This window comes from Bombina bombina, chromosome 4 (genome assembly GCF_027579735.1).
Source record: "Bombina bombina isolate aBomBom1 chromosome 4, aBomBom1.pri, whole genome shotgun sequence".
NCBI lineage: Eukaryota > Metazoa > Chordata > Amphibia > Anura > Bombinatoridae > Bombina > Bombina bombina.
This window is the reverse complement of record NC_069502.1, coordinates 155,395,561-155,420,552: the sequence shown is the minus strand read 5'-3', so window position 1 is coordinate 155,420,552 and position 24,992 is coordinate 155,395,561. Positions and strand designations below refer to the sequence as shown.

The 24,992-nt window shown below is 38.3% G+C and overlaps 1 protein-coding gene across 3 annotated transcripts in view; it reads right to left on the bottom strand.

Moving 5' to 3' along the window:
- The window catches only part of NBAS (NBAS subunit of NRZ tethering complex), a 1,903,611-nt gene that overhangs the window by 1,196,874 nt on the left and 681,745 nt on the right, over window positions 1-24,992 (bottom strand). For all 3 annotated transcript variants that reach the window (XM_053709663.1, XM_053709664.1, XM_053709665.1), the window contains exon 23: window positions 11,916-12,069. In XM_053709663.1, the coding sequence (XP_053565638.1) occupies window positions 11,916-12,069 (154 nt within the window). The remainder of the gene's footprint in view (window positions 1-11,915; window positions 12,070-24,992) is intronic.

Below are 24,992 nucleotides of genomic sequence, written 5' to 3'. Positions count from 1 at the left end.
GTGGAAACAAAAAGTACTGAGCTATACTCCCTCAGACTTTTACAAGCAGGGCAGCATACATCTATGGGAGACGCAGTGAGAATTATATCCCAAAAGTTCCCATTGCTTTGAAGCCACCAAAAGCTTCTCTTTTTGCACTGAAGAGACTGATTTGGTCTAGGCTAAACCCCAGAACAAAGTAGCACACTGCGGTACTACATTAAAAATAATAAACTCTTGATTGAAGAAACTATAACTAACACCTCACTCTGCCTCTTCCTATCACTAACACAGGCAAAGAGAATGACTGGGGTGGGAGGGAAGGGAGGAGCTATATATACAGCTCTGTTGTGGTGCTCTTTGCCTCCTCCTGCTGACCAGGAGGCGATATCCCATAAGTAAGGATGAAATCCGTGGACTCGTCATATCTTGTAAAAGAAATTAGAATTTACAGAATGTAAATTTAACATAAAATCTTTATTTGGACAAAACTGATCAAATGAAAGATACCATAATGCATTTCAAATATAATGAGGTATTTAATAAGAGAGGAGATTTATTTCCTATAAAGATAACCCAGTGGGCAAAATCCAAAGATGTCAGAATGTGCAATATTTATTTCAGTGTCCTCTTACTGCAGCAGATATTAAATACAACAGCCCCTGAACAGATGCTGTACCAATTACTATAGTATACTATACAAAAATCCAAACATGTTGGGTGCAATGTATTCTGATAATCTTTATTATGTGAAGCAAGCAAGCGCCACAGCCTGTCCCTTAAGCAGCTTGTGGAGTGTGTTGCCACTGCAGTGTCATAGAGAATAATGCAACTCAGTGACACTGCAGCAGAAGAAAAGAACAGCACAGTGCAGGGCAGATGTGAAGAATATATAAAGACTCACCCACTGGACAGGAGCAAAAAACAAAATTTATGCTTACCTGAGAAATTTCTTTCTTTCCGGATATGGTGAGTACACAACGTCCTTAATTACTGTTGGGAATATCACTCCTGGCCAGCAGGAGGAGGCAAAGAGAACCACAGCCAAGCTGTTAAGTATCACTCCCCTTCCCACAAACGCCAGTCATTCGACCAAAGGTAAATAATAACACAAAGGTGCAGAGGTGCCTGGGGTATAATATAAAATTAACTGTTTTAAATAAAGGGTGGGGGTTTTCTTTCCTAAGATATGGTGAGTCCACAACGTCCTCAATTACTGTTGGGAACGGAACGAATACCCATGCTAGAGGACACAAATGAACAGGGAGGGAGAACAAGACAGGTAGACATAAACAGAAGGCACCACCGCTTGCAGAACCTTTCTCCCAAAAGAAGCCTCAGCCGAGGCAAAAATGTCAAACTTGTCAAATTTGGAAAAAGTGTGTAGAGAGGACCAAGTTGCAGCCTTGCAAATCTGTTCCACAGAAGCCTCAATTTACGTTTACCAGAGAAACAAACAGGGTAGAAGACTGGCGAAGATCCTTAGTCGCCTGTAAGTAGAATTTTAAAAGCACGCACGTCGTCTAAGTTGTGCAATAAACGTTCCTTATGAGAAGGAGGATTAGGACATAAAGAAGTAACAACAATTTCCTGATTAATATTTTATCTGAAACCACTTTCGGAAGAAAACCCAACTTTCTACGAAGAACCGCTTTATCAGCATGAAAGATAAGGTAAGGTGAATCCCACTGCAAAGCCGAGAGTTCCGAAACTCTCCGCGCAGAAGAAATAGCAAACAGAAACAAAAACTTTCAAGATAATAACTTAATATCTATGGAATGTAAACGCTCAAAAGGAGCCTGCTGCAAATCTTTAAGAACAAGGTTAAGGCTCCAAGGAGGATCAACAGATTTACACACAGGCCGGATTCTGACTAGGGCCTGACAAAATAATTGAACATCTGGCAGCTCCGCCAGACGTTTGTGTAACAAAATAGATAATGCAGAAATCTGACCTATCAGATTACTGACTGGCAATCCCTTCTCCAGACCTTCCTGGAGAAAAGACAAAATTCTAGGAATCATAACTCTACTCCAAGAGTAACCCTTGGATTCACACCAAAGAAGGTATTTACGCCATACCTTATGTAAAATTTTCTAGTAACTTGCTTGAGAGCCTGAATCAAGGTCTCAATTACTGATTCAGAAAATCCACGTTTAGACCAAACTAACGGCTAGATTTAGAGTTTTGTCGGTAACGACCCGCGTAGCTAACCCATGCTTTTTTCCCCCCGCACCTTTTAAATACCGCTGGTATTTAGAGTTCACAGAATGGCTGTGTTTTCAGTGCGTTAGGCTCCAAAAAAGGAGCCTAGAGCATAATTTACCGCCACTGCAACTCTCGATACCAGCGGTGCTTACAGACGCGGCCAGCTTCAAAAACGTGCTCGTGCACGATTCTACCATAGGAAACAATGGAGCAGTTTGAGCTGAAAAAAAAACCTAACACCTGCAAAAAAGCAGCGTTAAGCTCCTAACGCAGCCCCATTGTTTCCTATGGGGAAACACTTCCTAAGTCTGCACCTAACACCCTAACATGTACCCCGAGTCTAAACACCACTAACCTTACACTTATTAACCCCTAATCTGCCGCCCCCGCTATCGCTGACCCCTGCATATTATTATTAACCCCTAATCTGCCGCTCCGTACACCGCCGCAACCTACATTATCCCTATGTACCCCTAATCTGCTGCCCATAACACCGCCGACCCCTATATTATATTTATTAACCCCTAATCTGCCCCCCACAACGTCGCCTCCACCTACCTACAATTATTAACCCCTAATCTGCCGACCGGACCTCACCGCTACTCTAATAAATTTTTTAACCCCTAAAGCTAAGTCTAACCCTAACAACCCCCTAAGTTAAATATAATTTAAATCTAACGAAATAAATTAACTCTTATTAAATAAATTATTCCTATTTAAAGCTAAATACTTACCTGTAAAATAAACCCTAATGTAGCTACAATATACATAATAATTATATTGTAGCTATTTTAGGATTTATATTTATTTTATAGGCAACTTTGTATTTATTTTAACCAGGTACAATAGCTATTAAATAGTTAATAACTATTTAATAGCTACCTAGTTAAAATAATTACAAAATTACCTGTAAAATAAATCCTAACCTAAGTTACAATTAAACCTAACACTACACTATCAATAAATAAATTAAATAAAATACCTACAATTATCTACAATTAAACCTAACACTACACTATCAATAAATTAATTAAATGCAATGCCTACAAATAAATACAATTAAATAAACTAACTAAAGTACAAAAAATAAAAAAGAACTAAGTTACAAAAAATAAAAAAATATTTACAAACATTAGAAAAATATTACAACAATTTTAAACTAATTACACCTACTCTAAGCCCCCTAATAAAATAACAAAGCCCCCCAAAATAAAAAAATGCGCTACCCTATTCTAAAATTAAAATAGAAAAGCTCTTTTACCTTACCGGACCGGCAAACATCTTCATCCAAGCCGCATCTTCTATGTTCTTCCATCCGATGACGACCGGCTCCATCTTGAAGACCTCCAGCGAGGATCCATCCTCTTCTTCCGACGACTAGACGAATGAAGGTTCCTTTAAGGGACGTCATCCAAGATGGCGTCCCTCGAATTCCGATTGGCTGATAGGATTCAATCAGCCAATCGGAATTAAGGTAGGAAAATTCGATTCGTATGAGATTCTGCTAAATGTGAAGACTGAGCAAGTACCAAGATATCGTCCAAATAAGGAATACCACAATACCCTGTTCTCTGATTACAGACAGAATGGCACCGAGAACCTTCGCAAAAAATTCTTGGAGCTGTATCTAGGCCAAACAGCAGAGCCACAAACTGGTAATGCTTGCCTAGGAAAGAGAATCTCAGAAACTGATAGTGATCTGGATGAATCGGAATATGCAGATATGCATCCTGTAAATCTATTGTAGACATATAATGCCCTTGCTGAACAAAAGGCAGGATAGTCCTTACAGTTACCAATTTTGAATGTTGGTATCCTTACATAACGATTCAATATTTTTAGATCCAGAACTGGTCTGAAGGAATTTTCCTTCTTTGGTACAATGAAGAGATTTGAATAAAACCCCAGTCCCTGTTCCAGAACTGGAACTGGCATAATTACTCCAGTCAACTCTAGATCTGAAACACATTTCAGAAATGCTTGAGCCTTCGCTGGGTTTACTGGGACACGGGAAAGAAAAAATCTCTTTGCAGGAGGCCTTATCTTGAAGCCAATTCTGTACCCTTCTGAAACAATGTTCTGAATCCAAAGATTGTGAACGGAATTGATCCAAATTTCTTTGAAAAAAACGTAATCTGCCCCCTACCAGCTGAGCTGGAATGAGGGCCGCACCTTCATGTGGACTTAGGAGCTGGCTTTGATTTTCTAAAAGGCTTGGATTTATTCCAGACTGGAGATGGTTTCCAAACTGATACCGCTCCTGAGGATGAAGGATCAGGTTTTTGTTCCTTGTTGTGACGAAAGGAACGAAAATGATTATTAGCCTTGAAAGAAAGGGAAAGCAGAGTAGACTTAGAAGACAGATCAGCATTCCAAGTTTTAAGCCATAAAGCTCTTCTAGCTAAAATAGCTAGAGACATATACCTGACATCAACTCTAATGATATCAAAGATGGCATCACAAATAAAATTATTAGCATGTTGAAGAAGAAAAAAAAAAATGCTATGAGAATTATGATCTGTTACTTGTTGCGCTAAAGCTTCTAACCAAAAGATGAAGCTGCAGCAACATCCGCTAAAGATATAGCAGGTCTAAGAAGATTACCTGAACACAAGTAAGCTTTTCTTAGAAAGGATTCAATTTTCCTATCTAAAGGATCTTTAAAGGAAGTACCATCTGCCGTAGGAATAGTAGTACGTTTAACAAGAGTAGAGACAGCCCCATCAACTTTAGGGATTTTGTCCCAAAACTCTAATCTGTCAGATGGCACAGGATATAATTGCTTAAAACGTTTAGAAGGAGTAAAAGAATTACCCAAATTATTCCATTCCCTAGAAATTACTTCAGAAAAAGCACTAGGGACAGGAACAAACTTCTGGAATAACTACAGGAGATTTAAAAACCTTATCTAAACGTTTAGATTTAGTATCAAGAGGACCAGAATCCTCAATTTCTAATGCAATTAGGACTTCGTTAAGTAAAGAACGAATAAATTCCATTTTAAATAAATATGAAGATTTATCAGCATCAACCTCTGAGACAGAATCCTCTGAACCAGAAGAACCATTATCAGAATCAGAATGATGATGTTTATTTAAAAATTCATATGAAAAATGAGAAGTTTTAAAAGACTTTTTACGTTTACTAGAAGGAGGAATAACAGACATAGCCTTCTTAATGGATTTAGAAACAAAATCTCTTATGTTATCAGGAACACTCTGAGTATTAGATGTTGACAGAACAGCAACAGGTAATGTAACAGTACTAAAGGAAATATTATCTGCATTAACAAGTTTGTCATGACAAAACAGTACAAACAATAGCTGGAGGAACAGATACCATAAGTTTACAGTAGATACACTTAGCTTTGGTAGCTCCAGCCCCAGGCAGCGATTTTCCAGAAGTATCTTCTGACTCAGTTTCAACGTGGGACATCTTGCAATATGTAATAGAAAAAACAACATATAAAGCAAAATTGATCAAATTCCTTAAATGACAGTTTCAGGAATGGGAAAAAAATGCCAGTGAACAAGCTTCTAGCAACCAGAAGCAATAAAAAATTAGACTTAAATAATGTGGAGACAATAGTGACGCCCATATTTTTTTAGCGCCAAAAATGACGTCACATCCAGAACGCCAACACTTTTGGCGCAAAAATGACGCAACTTCCGGCGACACGTATGACGCCGGAAACAGAAAAAAAAATTTGCGCCAAAAAAGTCAGCGCCAAGAATGACGCAATAAAATGAAGCATTTTCAGCCCCCGCGAGCCTAACAGCCCACAGGGAAAAAGTCAAATTTTAAGGTAAGAAAAAAATTGATTGATTCATATGCATTAACCCAAATATGAAACTGACTGTCTGAAATAAGGAATGTTGAACATCCTGAGTCAAGGCATATATTTAGAACTTTATAAAAAAGTGCCCAACCATAGCTTAGAGTGTCACAGAAAATAAGACTTACTTACCCCAGGACACTCATCTACATGTTGTAGAAAGCCAAACCAGTACTGAAACGAAAATCAGCAGAGGTAATGGTATATAAATAAGAGTATATCGTCGATCTGAAAAGGGAGGTAAGAGATGAATCTCTACGACCGATAACAGAGAACCTATGAAATAGACCCCGTAGAAGGAGATCATTGAATTCAAATAGGCAATACTCTCCTCACATCCCTCTGACATTCACTGCACGCTGAGAGGAAAACCGGGCTCCAACCTGCTGCGGAGCGCATATCAACGTAGAATCTAGCACAAACTTACTTCACCACCTACATAGGAAGCAAAGTTTGTAAAAACTGATTTGTGGGTGTGGTGAGGGGTGTATTTATAGGCATTTTGAGGTTTGGGAAACTTTGCCCCTCCTGGTAGGAATGTATATCCCATACGTCACTAGCTCATGGACTCTTGCTAATTACATGAAAGAAATTTGCTTCCCAGTTGTCCACCCCTGGAATGTGGATCGCAGACAGACAACAATTGTGAGCCTCTGCCTACTGAATAATCCTGGCTACCTCCTTCATTGCCAAGGAACTCCGAGTTCCCCCGTGATGATTGATGTAAGCCACGGACGTTATATTGTCCAACTGAAATCTGATAAACTGGGTTGAAGCCAACTGAGGCCAGGCTAGAAGAGCATTGAAGATTGCCCTCAGTTCTAGGATATTTATGGGAAGAGCCGATTCCTCCTGAGTCCACAGACCCTGAGCCTTTAGAGAACCCCCTGACAGCTCACCAACCCAGCAGACTGGCATCCGTGGTCACAATCACCCAGGTAGGCCTGCGAAAACAGGTTCCCTGGGAAAGACGCTCCTGAGACCACCACAGAAGAGAATCTCTTGCAGCATGATCTAGAACAATATTTGGAGACAGATCCGTATAACCCCAGATCCACTGTCTCAGTGTGCATAACTGCAGAGGCCTGAGATGGAAACGAGCAAACGGAATGATGTCCATGACCGAAACCATCAGACCAATAACCTCCATACACTGGGCCACCGACGGCCGAGGAAAGGACTGGAGAGCTAGGCATGAATTGAAAATGTTTTACTTTCTTGCCTCTGTCAATAAGATCTTAATTTCCAGAGAATCTATAATGGTTCCCAAAAATACCACTCTTGTAGCCGGAACCAAGGAACTTTTTTCTAAATTCACCTTCCAACCGTGGGAGTGCAGAAAATACACCAACAACTCTGTGTGGGAGTTTGCTAGTTGAAAAGATGGTGCCTGAACTAGAATGTTGTCCAGATAAGGAACTACTGCAACCCCCTAAGTCTGAGAACTGCCAATAACGCACCCAGGACCTTTGAAAATACCATGGGAGCTGTTGCAATACAGAAAGGAAGAGCCACAAACTGAAAATACTTGTCTAGGAAAGCTAATCTCAGAAACTTGTGATGATTGTTGTGGATGGGAATATGCAGATCTACTGTAGTCATGAACTGACTCTCTTGAACCAGAGGAAGAATTGACCGAATAGTTTCCATCTTGAAGGACAGAACTCTGAGAAACTTGTTTACACACGAGATCCAGGATGGGTCTGAAAGTTCCCTCCTTTTTGGGAACGATAAACAGATTGGAATAAAGTCCTAGTCCCTGCTCCTGAACTGGAACAGGAGCAATCACTCCCATGTCGGAGAGATCCTGAACACAACTTAAGAATGCCTCTTTTTTTTAACTGAGCGGGCTTCTTATTCTGCTTAGATTTATTCCAAGATTGAGATGGTTTCCATGTTCCCTTGGAGTGATCTAGCTTCGCAGAGGGCTGCTGGCGTTGGGATTTATCCGAACGAAAGAGACGAAAATTAGGACCCTGTCATTTAGGTTTGTTTTTCTTATCCTGCGGTAAAAAGACACCCTTGACCCCAGTGACGTGGATATTATATAGTCCAGTCCTGGACCAAAAAGAAACTTCCCCTTGAATGGAAGAGAAAGCAGTCTAGATTTTGAAGTCATGTCAGCAGACCAAGACTTCAATCACAGAGCCCTACAGGCCAGAACAGAAAAGCCTGATGTCTTGGCATTCAATCAAATAATCTGCATGCTTGCATCGCAAATAAACAAATTAGCCACCCTCAAGGCCTTAATTCTTTCCTGGATCTCATTGAGGGAAGGTTCCACCTCGATCATCTCCGATAGAGAGTCACACCAATAGGTAGATGCTCCAGCCACAGCAGCAACCACCGCTGCAGGCTGAAATAAAAACCCTGTCTGCTGAAACATCTTTCTCAACCGAGTTTCTAGCTTCTAATCCATGGGTTCCTTAAACGATGAACTATCCTCAAGCGGGATAGTGATGTGCTTAGCAGGCGTGGAGATACCTAAATCACCCTTAGGGACAGATCCCCACAACTCTAATTGGGAGTCAGGAACCGGGAAAAACTTCTTAAAGGAAGAAGAAAGTGTAAAAAAGGGTTTGAGTCTTTCCCATTCATCCTTAATAATATTTGCCATCTTAACAGGAACCGGGAATGTTTGTGGCACCACCCTGTCCTCACAAACCTTATAAAGCTTAGGAATAGAAGGTTCCTCGGGTAACTTAGGCTGCGGAACCTCTAACGTAGCCAACACTTTTAAAAGAAAGCGTAAGTGCTCTATCCTACACCTAAAGTCAGGTTCCTCTGCAGCCGGAGGCTTAGAGGCAGCCGATTGCGACACAGAAAGAGCCTCCTCTAAAGTATCAGAGGCGTCTTCATCAGCGGATAATCTAGTATCAGATAAATCCAGCAAGTTGGTAGATGACCCCTGGGAAGGATAGCCGTATTTTACCTTTCGCTTGCGCTTAGCAGGGTGAGGTAAAGCTCTAAAGGCCACAGACACTGCCATTTGCAACTGTTCAGAAAAGTCTGGCAATAAGAGGGCCCCTCCTGAAGGAGGATTAGTCGTGCAATGGGGAGTTGCATGTGTAATCAGAGATGATTGCAGGGAACACACCATGCGGGACAGAGACCCCTCAGAAATGGATGGTTCAGTTGTACTAAACATCTTAGTCTTTTTAGCTATAACTACTTTATCAAGGCAAGTGCAGGTGGGTAATACCGTAGCCTCCTCACAATAAAAACAGGTATTAGATCTGGGTAAAGAGGGAATACCCTCTAACGCATCAGAGTCCTACATAGCTTGCTTTTAAAATGGACTCATTTATTCCCCCAATGGCCGGGGCCCTCACCACCTCCTATGACCCAGGCCCCACAGAGAAACCGCTTCTTCTCCTGTCAACCGCACGGTCAGGAAAGAGGAAGCAAATAAGGCCACACCCGGTCACATGGAGTGCCATGCAGGACCGCCCCTGCTGCAGGAAGAAAGCACGCCAAACTGACAGGCTGCGCAGTTTATCCAAAACGAAAGTAAAAACCTGAATGTTCCCCCATCTCCCAGAGTCTCATCTCAAACTGCAGCATAAAACATAATAAAGCAAATCATGTACAGATGCAGGAGTCACATACAGATAAAGGAGTCACACTGTGACCCTGTCTTCTTACATTATCATATGATATTAAATGAAACAATCTTACTGGAATCATCGCCGTGGAACAGACACACAGTCTCTCAAGTTTGACAGTCTTGTAGCATTGAACCCGACATGGACTTGAGTGATAGAAGCAGGCAGTGAAACTCGTCATCTTGTCTATGGTCAAAATTCTTCTTGACTTAAGTGCCCCAAACTGATTGCTTAGGAGTTGTTAATATGAGTCTGGATGGTTTCGCAGAAAGACTCTCCCTGCATCTCCAGACCCTAACATTCGTCAACGCTCTCACTGAGACCAATTAAAACTTCAGTACCATAGCGAAGAGTACTACCCTCCATTAGAGACTACTCCAAATCTTCTGACACTTCTCTGCCATCCTCCTGTGACGAAAGGCAAAGAATGACTGGGGGATGAGGGGAGTGGGGGAGGTATTTAAGCCTTTGGCTGGGGTGTCTTTGCCTCCTCCTGGTGTCCAGGTTCTGTATTCCCACAAGTAAGGAATGAAGCAGTGGACTCTCCACATATTAAGATGGAAATATACAATAAAGAAACAAGTTATGCGAAACTGTTCCTTTAAGAAACTGTGTACAAAAAACCAAGGAGGTCTAAATTCTTTATTATTTTAAAAGAATCCTTAGCAATGGTATTGGAATATCTTAAACTGATATAATGCTAATAAAGCTACAGTCAAATAAATTCAGGACCTCCACAACTCAGCCGTAACTGAGGTGCTCATCTGCCCTCTCGCTCCTGCGATTATAGAGAATGGAGCCGAGATGAAACTCTGATCTGTAAAGCACTGCTGCGTAGCAGATACTGCTCCTGACACAGAGGCAAGGAATGTCAAATGATCGATGTGATAATCTGCGTCCCAGGAGGTGCGAAAATCACAAAAGACTGCCTCTTCTAGATACGCTGTGGAGTCTCGTTCAAAAGAATTCGCCCAGCATGAGGCTTACGCGGCAAAAAGACAGTCTGATCACAACAGTTAGCAATCTCCTCTGGCGTTCTTTCTAGCTTGTCAGCCTATTTAAAACACAATGTAAAGCTAGTGCCGTAAGCAGTAAATGTACACAACACACTTGATCTTTCAAAAAGTCCCAGTGTGCCCCAAAATAAGAGCAGAGCACAAGAAAAGTTATTCCCTTACTCTCCTAATAAAATTATGCAGGGCTCTGTAAAAAGGGATCTTCTTTAAGTGCATGGTCTCCCCACCTAGAAGACAGAAGCACTTACCTGCTAGTCCGCTGCCCGGTAGGCATCATAGGACACATCTTCCTCATAGAGGCCTGTGGAAAAAGAAAGAACAGAGTAAACCTACTCTGGCTTTCTATACTAGGGCAGAACATTGTTAGAAAAATGCAGCAAGGACCACCTTACAAGTTCTTAACTGCTTTAAAGCCAACACTACCCTACTGCAGAGAATAACGTGAAGTACGGCTAGACCTTAAAAAATCTTGCTTGAAGCGCAGAAACCCAATTAAGACACCTCCTCCATGCATCAAGGCAAAGAGAATGACTGGGGTTTGTGAGGAAGGTGAGTGATACTTAACAGCTTGGGTTTGCCTCCTCCTGCTGGCCAGGAGTGAAATTCCCAACAGTAATTGAGGAAGTCATGGACTCACCATATCTTAGGAATGAAAGGAATGAAACATAATTTTTGCTTTACTGATAAATTCATTTATTTCATGGATGTGAGAGTCCATGACCATTTACTCATGGGAATTACTCTTCCTTACCACTAGGAGGATGCAAAGATTCCCAAACCACAGAGCTCTATAAAAACATCTCCCAACTCACATATTAGACCTCATTCTAACATATATCCAAGCAAAATAAGTTATTAAAAAGGAATACGAGTAATGAAAGGAGCAGGGGAAAAAGATGTGCTCAAGAAAAAACTATCCCTTAAAAACATAGGGTGGGGTTCTCTCCACCATGAAATAAATTATGTTTTCTTTCATATAGGTGGTGAGAGTCCAAAATCCATTACTCTTGGGAACTAATACAAAAACTGTGGAGTCCACAACCCCACAGTCTCACAGACCACCTCCAGCGGAGGAAAGTAAAGACTGATGTAAATGTGAGGTGGGAGGGGTTTTATAGAGCTCTTGGGTTTGTGAATCTTTACTTACTCCTAGTGGTAAGGAAGAGTCATTCCCAGGAGTAATAGATCATGGACTCTTACCACCTGTATGAAAGAAAGTATATTTTCCACTATACAGTAATTCATAATGTAATACAATAGTAAAATTCTTACCTGACGTGCATAGTTCTCAATCTCCTCTGCTCTGCTCCGATACCATTTTTGCACTATATCAATTGATAGATGATCAGCTCTGTACATGACCAAGTCTGGTTGCTCCTCGTATAAAAATTCTGCCACATCTGATTGACTTGGTTCTACCACTACCCTGAAAGAGAATATGGAGATATGTCACTGGTAACTAATAAGTAACAAATACTAGTCAGCAAACTATGTGCCAAATACCGCTAATCTCTGGTAGCTACATGGATGATCCAGGATCAGTTTTACCCAACAGAGACCTCTGAGCATAGGGAAACATTATTATAATTCAGTGTTCTCCCAAGTGTCTATTAGTGGGTGCACCACATAAGCAAAAATTGGCAAATATTTAATGTTTCCAAATAACAAGGCCCACAATAGGCCGAAACGTACGTCTGGGGTTTTGCCGTTTCTCTCTCTCACCTAGATTATGAGCATTGTGTTATGAATCAAAAAGCAGCATTGTGGCCCATAATGCATAATTTTCCCTAACAAAACCATTACAAGTCTTGTCGGTATAGGTGCACCGCAAGCCTTTTAGCCTGTAACGCAACGTCAGTCACTCCTTAAAATGATGTTTTTTAATGGGATTCCCATAGCTTCTGTATTACGAGTTTTGCGCTCTGGCTAACAAGCGAGCGTTACAGCCTAAAAAAGATCCGTAACGCCATCTAAAGTCAGTAGTTATGAGTTTTATGTTACAAAGCTGTAACATAAAACTCATAACTAAAGTGTTAAAAAGTACACTAACACCAATAAAATATCTATTAAAGGGCCACTAAACCCAAAATCTTTCTTTCATGATTCAGATAGAGAATAGAAATTTAAACAACATTACAATTTACTTCTATTATTTATTTTGCTTCATTTTTTAGATATCCTTAGTTGAAGAAAAAGCAATGCACATGGTGAGCCAATTACACAAGGCAACCAATCAGCAGCTACTGAGCATATCTAGATATGCTTTCCAGCAAAGAATATCAAGAGAATAAAACAAATGAGATAATAGAACTAAATTAGAAAGATGTTTAAAATTGCATTCTCTTTCTAAATCATGAAAGAAAAAATGTGGGTTTCATGTCCCTTTAACCCCCTAAAACGAGCCCCCCCCCCCCCCCCCCCCGCATCGCAAACACTATATTAAATATGCAGGAAGGAAAAGAGAGAGGGCGCCACAATAGCGTAATATTGTCTGGTATTGTAAGCAAACATATGTAGACAAATGGTGTGCTTACCAGAACACCATTTGTCTACATATGTTTGCTTACAATACCAGACAATATTCCTTCCTGCATTAGTCTATTCCCTACTCTCTGGGACCAAGAGGAGCTGCCTACGTCTACTTCACCACTTCATCTCAGAAGAAATACATTTACCATCTTCTTTTCCGAAAAGGGACAAACATATTGGAACGAACCAACAGGAATCCCTTTTGTATCAAGGACATAATCACTAACCGGTTTTACGGTAGAGTTGCATACTGACTTTGTTAGTTAAGATATGTTTTATGCTTCACACTTTTTTTCAGCGCGCTTTCTTTATCCCCATCTGGGATAATTCATGTTACACACTATATTAAATATATTAACACCTAATCTGCCACTTCTGATATCGCCACAACTTTAAAAAAATATTAACCCCTATTCCGTCGCTCCCTTACATCCTTACAACAATACTAAAGTTATTAACCCCTAAACGACCGCCCTCCCGCATCGCAAACACTTAAACATTATTAACCCCTAATCTGCCTTCTGTCCACATCGCCCCCACTATACTAAAGTTATTAAGACCTACACAGCAAGCACCCCCCCCACAGCGAAATATACTAAACTAAATAATTAACCCCTAAACCGAAAGCCCCCTACATTGAAATAAACTAAATGTAACGATTTACCCCTAAACCTAACAACCCTCTAACTTTATATTAAAATTACAATTTCCCTATCTTAAATTAGATTAAAACTTACCTGTCAAATTAAAAAAAACTAAGTGTAAACTTTTTTTTTAGTTAGGGTCTGGGCAGTAAGATAATTTGTTGTTTTGTGTAATGTATATTTATTTTTTTATTTTTTTTTAAAGCAAAAGAGCTGTTTAACTTAGGGCAATGCCCTAAAAAATTCCCTTTTAAAGGCCCCCCAAAAGGTCCTTTGTAGTTTGGGGGGTGGGGGATTGTATAGTGTTAGGGGGTGTTTGTATTTTTTTTTGGAGCAAAAGAGCAATTAAACTAATTTTGGAGTGTTTTTTTTTTTTTTTTTTAAATGGTATTAGAATAGGAATAATCTTTATTTTTTTGGATAATTTTGTTGTTTGTTTTTTTATAATGGTAGTTTTTTTCTTTTTTGTAATGTTAGGTTTTAGTGTAAGGCAGGTTAGGTTTTATTTCACAGGTAAGTTTGTATTTATTTTAGCTAGGTAGTTAGTAAATAGTTAATAACTGTTTACTTACTAGTCTACCTAGTTAAAATAAATACAAACTTACCTATGAAATAAAAATAAAACCTAAGCTAGCTACAATATTACTATTAGTTATATTGTAGCTACCTTAGGTTTTATTTCACAGTTAATTATTTAGTTTTAAATAGGAATTATTTAGGTAATAATTGTAACTTTAATTTAGCTCTAGTTTAATTATGTTAAAGTTAGGGGGTGTTGGGGATGATGTCTATGGGGAAAGCGTGCACAAGCACATCAAACACAGCACTTGTTTTTGATGCTCTGAGCCATATCGCCCGCACAAGCCAGTTTTTTTAAACGTGTAATGACAGCACTATAGGGGGTTAAATAATGCAACTTTTGTTTTCCCTATAGCGTTCAAAACTCGTAATCTAGGTGATTGAGAGAGGGATTGCCTGGTATTTCGGGGCTGGACTGTACTGTTTAGTCAGGACCAGACTGATATGCTACAGGAAAGTTCTTCCCTGCGAAAGGCACATATTGAGCAAAAAGAGCTGCTTCTTGGGTGGTAACTACCCATAGAACAAGCTATTATGCTATTGTTCGTTCCCAGGTTGAACGCTTCTCTGTTTTTATTTAAGCTACAGAAATGATTCAGGTACAGTATTACCCAACAGAGACGTCTGAGCATAGGGAAAAATTATTATAATTAATCATTGTTCTCCCCAGGGTCTATTAGTGGGTGGGTAATATTATTATTATAGCCAATATTAAATGTTTCCAATGTTTGTTGCACAAATGATGTTAAATTATGCAATTCTGTGCTGTGGATACTGTATACAACATTTACAAATTACAGAAAATGTTGTAAAATTATAAAGTATTAAACTTCCACCAGGCAGCTACTTCACAATGTCACTAGTTTGGCAAACTTTCTTGTGGAGAACACTTATTTATTAGTGAAGTACCACCACATTCTGTAGTTGTGGGTACATTAGCAAGGGCACATAATGACACCCAATTCATGGTAGGAAAGAAATACAGATACACAAAACAGAGTAAACCTCACAAAGAGACATAGGGGCCAAATTATCAAGCTCCGACTGGAGCTTGATGCCCCTGTTTCCGTGCGAGCCTTCAGGCTCGCCGGAAAGAGCGGTTATGAAGCAACGGTCTAAAGGCCACTGCTCCATTACTTGTCTGCCTGCTCTGAGGCTGTGGACATCAATCCGCTGATCCTATACGATCGGGCTGATTGACACCCCTGCTAGCTGCATTGCACAAGCATTGCACTGCAGGGGGCGGCATTGCACAAGCAGTTCACATTTATTGATGTGCGGCTACATCGTATCATGTCCATCCACACTGTAATAAATCGTCCCCAAAGAGATTACAATCTAGATACACAGTAATGTGAAATACATGCCTGCCTAACACAGCACAATGGTTTTCAATTATTTCTGAAATACAAATGTTGTGCCAAGTTTTAAGGCAGATATATTTCATTATTAATTATATTTGGAATTTATTTATATTGTGTTTTGTCTTACAGTATGTAACAATAGCTTAATAAAATACAGCAGATGTCACAGAAAATCCTGGTCTGAAACAAACCTAAAATTGTACATTCATTTTATCTTTTTCTGGGGTGACCTCACACATAGCTACACTAAATCCATATGGGTTAATACTGAACTTCAATTTCAGATTCAGAACGGAAATAGTACTGCAATGCTTACACATGAAGCCGCTGGAATAAAATGTACACTATGATGAATCCCATAAGCCCAGCTAAGGTCTTGTGTTAAGGTGCACTGTCCTTGTACGTGTTTCCATAAATCCTTTGTCCTTGCAGGAAGCTAAGGTGATGATAATTCTTATTCCATGAGTGTTCTCTGATATTATCCGCAACGGAAAAAAAAGGAATACAAGGCTGCTAGCCAAGTCCTCCAGCCTCTGTATGTATTAATGATTACACAATGTTATATAGATTTTTAACAGTTGCATTGTTCTAGAAGAAACAAGCAATATTATTAAATATAGTTTTTTTGTTTGTGTGGTCTGGATTCTTTTTATAGAACCAGAAGAAAAAACATGCATGTTATTAATTCTTGTTGTGAAAAATAAGCATCAGAAACCAAAGCTTCCACTTAATACCGGTATATACTACAGTGAAGCACTTAGCATATTTATCTGATAAGATTTTACATTTTGCTCATTGTACAGTACAGTACAGATTTGTATTCATTTGTCTGTCTTTTTTTTCTTCTTTAAACACCGACTTTGACTGACACTAATGGGGGGGGAACCATGTTTCACCATGTGCTAAACCAGTTTTTAAACTTTTGTACTTTCTTTTTCATTTGAGTTACCCGATTAGACAAAGACATTAACTATAAACACACACAATTTTGTTTTCAGTAATTATCTTTAATTACCAGAATTTGGGGGACATCCTCATTCCCAGAAGAAGAAAAAAACTTTTGTGATTTTTTTATTTTTTATAACACAATAAATAAAAACATCTGTATTTGTATGTGTGCTTGTATAATGTGTGTGTATTTGTATGTGTGCTTGTATAATGAATGTGTATTTGTATGTGTGCTTGTATAATGTGTGTGTATTTATATGAATATTTGTATGTGTAATTGTATAATGTGTGTATGTGTGCTTGTATAATGTGTGTGTATGTATATGTGTACTTGTATAATGCATGTGTATTTGTATGTGTGCTTGTATAATGTGTGTGTATTTGTATGTGTGCTTGTATAATGAGTGTGTATTTGTATGTGTGCTTGTATAATGTGTGTGTATTTGTATGTGTGCTTGTATAATGTGTGTGTATTTATATGAATATTTGTATGTGTAATTGTATAATGTGTGTATGTGTGCTTGTATAATGTGTGTATGTATATGTGTGCTTGTATAATGCATGTGTATTTGTATGTGTGCTTGTATAATGTGTGTGTATTTGTATGTGTGCTTGTATGAGTGTGTATTTGTATGTGTGCTTGTATAATGTGTGTGTATTTGTATGTGTGCTTGTATAATGAGTGTGTATTTGTATGTGTGCTTGTATAATGTGTGTGTATTTGTATGTGTGCTTGTATAATGTGTGTGTATTTATATGAATATTTGTATGTGTAATTGTATGTGTGTATGTGTGCTTGTATAATGTGTGTATGTATATGTGTGCTTGTATAATGTGTGTGTATTTGTATGTGTGCTTGTATAATGCATGTGTATTTGTATGTGTATTTGTATGTGTGCTTGTATAATGCATGTGTATTTGTATGTGTGCTTGTATGAGTGTGTATTTGTATGTGTGCTTGTATAATGTGTGTGTATTTGTATGTGTGCTTGTATAATGAATGTGTATTTGTATGTGTGCTTGTATAATGTGTGTGTATTTATATGAATATTTGTATGTGTAATTGTATGTGTGCTTGTATAATGTGTGTATGTATATGTGTGCTTGTATAATGTGTGTGTATTTGTATGTGTGCTTGTATAATGCATGTGTATTTGTATGTGTGCTTGTATAATGTTTGTGTATTTGTATGTGTGCTTGTATGAGTGTGTATTTGTATGTGTGCTTGTATAATGTGTGTGTATTTGTATGTGTGCTTGTATAATGAGTGTGCATTTGTATGTGTGCTTGTATAATGTGTGTATGTATATGTGTGCTTGTATAATGTGTGTGTATTTGTATGTGTGCTTGTATAATGCATGTGTATTTGTATGTGTGCTTGTATGTGCACATATTATATGTGTTTATTTGTATGTGTGTTTGCATAATGTGTGTGTATTTATATGAATATTTGTATGTGTAATTGTATGTGTGTATATGTGCTTGTATAATGTGTGTGTATTTGTATGCGTGCTTGTATAATGTGTGATTGTATATGTGTGCTTGTATGAGTGTGTATTTGTATGTGTGCTTGTATGAGTGTGTATTTGTATGTTTGCTTGTATAATGTGTGTGTATTTATATGTGTGCTTGTATAATGCATGTGCATTTGTATATGTGCTTGTATAATGCATGTGTATTTGTATATGTGCTTGTATAATGTGTGTGTATTTGTGTGTGTGCTTGTATAATGTGTGTGTATGTGTGCTGTATAATGTGTGTGTGTATTTGTATATGTGCTTTTATAATGTGTGTGTATGTGTGCTTGTATAATGTGTGTGTATTTGTATGTGTGCTTGTATAATGTGTGTGTATTTATGTGTGTGCTTGTATAATGCATGTGTATTTGTATATGTGCTTGTATAATGTGTGTGTATTTGTGTGTGTGCTTGTATAATGTGTGTGTATGTGTGCTGTATAATGTGTGTGTATTTATGTGTGTGCTTGTATAATGCATGTGTATTTGTATATGTGCTTGTATAATGTGTGTGTATTTGTGTTTGTGCTTGTATAATGTGTGTGTATGTGTGCTGTATAATGTGTGTGTGTATTTGCATATGTGTTTGTATAATGTGTGTGTATTTGTGTGTGTGCTTGTATAATGTGTGTGTATTTGTATGTGTGCTTGTATAATGTGTGTGTATTTATGTGTGTGCTTGTATAATGCATGTGTATTTGTATATGTGCTTGTATAATGTGTGTGTATTTGTGTGTGTGCTTGTATAATGTGTGTGTATGTGTGATGTATAATGTGTGTGTGTATTTGTATATGTGCTTGTATAATGAGTGTGTATTTGTATGTGTGCTTGTATAATGAGTGTGTATGTGTGCTGTATAATGTGTGTGTGTATTTGTATATGTGCTTGTATAATGCATGTGTATTTGTATATGTGCTTGTATAATGTGTGTGTATTTGTGTGTGTGCTTGTATAATGTGTGTGTATGTGTGCTGTATAATGTGTGTGTGTATTTGTATATGTGCTTGTATAATGCATGTGTATTTGTATATGTGCTTGTATAATGAGTGTGTATTTGTATGTGTGCTTGTATAATGAGTGTGTATGTGTGCTGTATAATGTGTGTGTGTATTTGTATATGTGCTTGTATAATGCATGTGTATTTGTATATGTGCTTGTATAATGTGTGTGTATTTGTGTGTGTGCTTGTATAATGTGTGTGTATGTGTGCTGTATAATGTGTGTGTGTATTTGTATATGTGCTTGTATAATGTGTGTGTATTTGTGTGTGTGCTTGTATAATGTGTGTGTATGTGTACTGTATAATGTGTGTGTGTATTTGTATATGTGCTTGTATAATGTGTGTGTATTTGTGTGTGTGCTTGTATAATGTGTGTGTATGTGTACTGTATAATGTGTGTGTGTATTTGTATGTGTCTCTGTGAATCTAACAAATGTAACCCCTTTTTAGATTCTACTCATCCCTAGAGGTATCATGACAAAGAATGCACATTTACTGCTAACTGTACACCTGGGTACTCGAAAGGCAGTCTCTTTCCAAGCCTGAATCAATATGAGTTATCTTCTTCTAACAAGTTGGCCAAACAGCCTCTCCAGTTACTAAAAGTCACATCCTGTTACCTATAATTAACCACACAGAAATATGCCCTGAAGGAATAAAGCAATAAATATAGAAATTCGGAAGTGTTAACCAGTCAAAATTTAAAAATTTAGGAATAGGAATAAAGAATTATTCATTATGGCCAGTTACTTATGATGTAAAAGGTACAAAAAAGCATGAGAAGAATCCATGATACAGGAAGGATAAGTATCTGTAATGCATGTTTGCAAATGATTCTGTAAATATTGTTATTTATGGGATTTTGTTCATTGTTCCTAATTCATTCTATACTGTAGGACCTGGGGTTCATATGAAAGAATTCCTAATAAAGATCAATACAGATGTGAAGGGTTTATTTATTAAAGGGATAGGAAAGTCAAAATTAATCTTGCATGATTCCGTTAAAGCATTTAATTTAAAGACACTTTTAAATTGTATGTATTGGGTACTTGTAAAGCGCAGCTAATCACCCGTAAGCGTCTCAAGGCGCTGCTCATTTTATCTATTTCTCGGAAGGATGATAGGCTGAGTGGACCTAGCCAGGGATCGAACCTGCAACCATTGGGTTACTACAGAGCTCAGCCACAGTGCCTTAGCATGCTGAGCTATCTGTCTGAGCTATTCAATTATATTTTCAAATTTGCTTTGTTCTCTTGGTATCCCTTGTTGAAAAAGAATATGTACATATCCTACACTAGTGGGAGTTGCTGCTAATTGGTGCCTGCATACATTTGTCTTTTGTGACTGGCTGACTAGATGTGTTCATCTTGCTGCCAGTAGTGCAATGTTGTTCCCTCAGCAAAGGATAACAAAAGAACAAAGCAAATTTAATCATGGAAGTCAATTGGAAATTTGTTTAAAATTGTATGTTCTATCCAAATCATGAAAGAAAATGTTAGGGTTTCCAGTCCCTTTAATATCTAGTTTGGCGCTTCACATATTTCTTAGTAGGTACTTGGTTAAGGGATAATTCAGTGGGTTTCTCACATATATTTATTTATTTGACTCTAACTATATTAAAGGGACATAAAGTATATGTGCGAAGCAGCCAATCATCAGCTAACTAACAGTACTGCGCTGCTGCTCCAGTCCACCTAGGTATGCTTTGCAACAAACGGGGATACAAAAAAAGAAAAAAGAAAAAATTATAATAATAGTAATTTGAAATGTGTTAAAATCGCATCCTCTATCTGAACAATGAAAGATTATTTTTGACCTTCTATACCCTCAACAAGTCTATTTCTAATTAAAAAAATAACAAGTGAGAGATACTTGCAAAAAAGAGTGTACTTATAAGCACTCACAACACTGCTGAAAATAACAACTAGATGAACATAGAATGAATCTAGCCCCGAAAGAAGGGGGTAAATTAAAACTTAACTTTTAAAAGTATATTAAAAACAACAATATTAAAACCACTATGTGGACAAGGAGATGTTATATTGTTAAAATATAGAGACCGTAGAGACAATCTAGATGGGAGAGGGACTGTATAGTCCGTTAGTAAGGACACACAATTGGTTCCCCTGGATCAATATATAGAGAATGAGTATTATTAGCGGAATATATATTTGGACATATCGCCTATTTAAATCGGGGCGCACATTTTGCACCAGTATACTTCTAGTTAAACATAGTGTATAGTGGTATTATTATTTGGATTATAAATGGGCGCATTAGGCACCATTATCGGGTAGCTAATCACCCTAATTCTGGGTCACAATAGTACCATATGGGGAGTTGATACTATTAAATTGCAAACTGTATATCAGGTGTCTAGCATATTGATTAGTATTCCAGGACAGGATAACTTGTTAATCACTAAAATACTAAATAATGTTTTCCATGTATGTATCTTGGGAGTATTTCTTATTTGTATTAAGCGCACATTGTGCATCAGTATTATACTGCTACTCCTACTTATAAGATATATACATGAAGGATGTGTTAAGTGATTAACAAGAGGAGCACATTTTGCACCAGGTTTATTAATAGTATTCCCTTAAAATGACACTGTTATTATATGGACAAATCATATAGTATGTGGAATTAGATTATCAACAAGAACTATCAGGCTGTGTGTCTTGATATCAATGTGCCATATATAATTATAGCAGATATGTCAAAGTATTTCCACTCTAAATCCCAGCGTGCATTTTGCACCAGTGTTATAGCAATGCTTCTAGTCCCAAAGAGTATACAGAGATTATTTTGTGTGGATATACATAGGCGCACCTTTTGCACCGTTACTCAGTGGTAATGCTCCTTGTTTCTGCCACTCAGTTGCGAATATACAGTGCTGTAAATTGGTACAGTTTTATCATTAGCTTCAGAGTGGTTAGTAGGGGGTAAGGCAATACGTACATCACTATGATTATAGCTACTGACTAGCATATTTACTGTATATCATCACGACCATTACTATTTATATATACAGGCACCAAATTGGTAGTTATGCTATTATTGAGATGATATAGGACTGTTGTCGCTATTGATGTATCATGTGTGGTGCCATGAAATATGTCAAAAAGTATTGTTCCACTCTAAATCTCAGCGCACATTTGCACCAGTGTATTAATAATGCTTCTAATTAAATGACGTCTGCGGTGGTTAGATTATATAGATATAGTATTGTTACTAAGTAGCAATGCTCCCTGTTTCTGCATCTAGGTAATGATTATACAATACTATTATTTAATATAGTTAGATCGAAACTTTCAGAATAGTTAGTACTCAGAGACAGGGTGAGATGTCAGTCAATATGGCTGCAGTTACTGACTAATAGTTTTAAATATAGGCGCACATTTTGCACCAAGATGTTAGTTATGCTATTATTTGAACAATATAATACTGTTCTGCTACTTAATTAAGGAAAGGCGCACATATTGCACCGTGATTATTAACAATATAAGATGGCATTATTGGTTAGAAGTATTAAGTCGAGAACTGCCAGCCCTTGTACGTCCTCAGGGGTTCTAAGCGCTGGAATCGATCATGATCGTTTCCAGGCGCTTTTAGGTTATTGCAGCGATGCCTCGATATTCAGGCATCCTGCAATACCCTCTGGTAAGCTACCGATCCAGAGAGGGTCACTCTTTGGCCCTTTCTGCATCGGCCAGCGTTAGTGCCGATCGTTGGTGGCATGGGAGGGATAAAAGAGAGGCGGGTGGGTGGCCCATTGCTGGAGGGGGCGGGAGGAGGTGTGAGGTCCCGGAGCGGACATTAGAGGTCCGAGAGCGAGCGTGAGGGGGCAGGATTGGGGGGACAGCTACACTACGGCAAAAGATTAGTGAGTGGGAAGGAGGGAGAGGGGGGATACTTGTTGGGAAAGAGATCTCGGAGGGGGGTAGGGTATTGAGGGGGCGCAGCTACACTACAGAAAAAATTGGGTCTTTATATTTATTTTTAAAAAACAATAACTAATTTCTAGCAGACAGCTGCCAGTACCCAAGATAGCAGCCAATAGGTAGAGGGGATCATAGAATGCAGAATATATATTTTAAAAAGAGAGAGAAAAAGAGGAGAGAGAGAGAGAGAGAGAGAGAGAGAGAGAGAGAGAGAGAGAGAGAAAAAGAGAGAAAAAGAGAGAAAAAGAGGAGAGAAAGAGAAAAAGAGAGAGAAAAAGAGGAGAGAGAGAGAGAAAAAGAGAGAAAAAGAGGAGAGAGAGAGAGAAAAAGAGGAGAGAGAGAAAAAGAGAGATAAAAAGAGGAGAGAGAGAGAGAAAAAGAGGAGAAGAAGAGGAGAGAGAGAGAGAAGAGAGAAGAGAGGAGAGAGGAGAGAGAGACTTATTTTAGTACTGGCAGACTTTTTGCCAGTTCTTAAGATGGGGGTGACAATTATGGGGTGGGGGAGGGAAGAGAGCTGTTTGAGAGGGATAAGGAAGGGATCAAGGGGTGGGATGTGTCAGGTGGGAGAGTAATATATACACTAAAGCTAAAATTAAGCCTACACGCTACCTAATTAACCCTTTCACTGCTGGGCATAATACAAGTGTGGTATGCAGCTGCATTTAGCGGGCTTCTAATTACCAAAAATCAATGCCAAAGCCATATATGTCTGCTATTTCTGAACAAAGGGGATCCCAGAGAAGCATTTACAACCATTTGTGCCATGATTGCACAATCTGTTTTGTAAATAATTTCAGTGAGAAACCTAAAGTTTGTGAAAAAGTTAACAATTTTTTTTTATTTGATCACATTGGGCGGTGAAATGGTGGCATGAAATATGCCAAAATGGGCCTAGATCAATACTTTGCCTACTAAAAAAATTATGTACATGTGAAGGGTTATTTAGGGATTCCTGACAGATATCAGTGTAACAATGTAACTCGCTAATTTTGAGAGAGAGAAATAGTTTGGAAATAGCAAAGTGCTATTTGTACTTATTGCCCTATAACTTGAAAAAAAAGCAAAGAACATTTAAACATTGGGTGTTTCTAAACTCAGGACAAAATGTAGAAACTATTTAGCATGGGTGTTTTTTGGTGGTTGTAAATGCGTAAGAGATTAAGGGGGTCAAATTTAGAAAAATTTGTTTTTCCCCCCAATATTTTCATCATATTTTATTAAAAAAAAATGATAGTAAATTATATGATATGATGAAAATAATGGTATATTTAGAAAGTCCATTTAATGGCAAGAAAAACCTCCCTCCTTTTTGTCTTCCTCCATTTGCTTGTTCATTTTAAGAATTTTGTATTAAACTTGGATGTTTTAATTTACGGGCGTACAGCACTTTTTCTTGTTGCATGTGCCCTACCAGATATACAGCTGCACGCCTGACGGGTTAACCCCTATGCTCACCCAGACCTGCCTCAGTGTTGAACACGGTATAACGCCACGTTTCAGAGGCGCACATCGGATAGCGGTAAACGCTGGTTGTGAAATAGCGATTCTCTCCGCATCACTCATTAAATCCCAAGAGGTCATCATACAAGGTATGTGCTCTTACTCTATTATTGGATTGGATTTGGGACTCCTGCTTTACACTGTATATTTGTGATTACATAGAGGCAATTGGTCATGATACTGACAACTCTGGGACTTTCTATACTGGTTTAGCTAAATCATCCATCTCTCAATTATTGAAATCTTTAGTAGCATGGAGATAGAACTTTAAAGCATTGACTACATCAATATTATGTAATTGCCGCTAATTAGCGTTAGCAG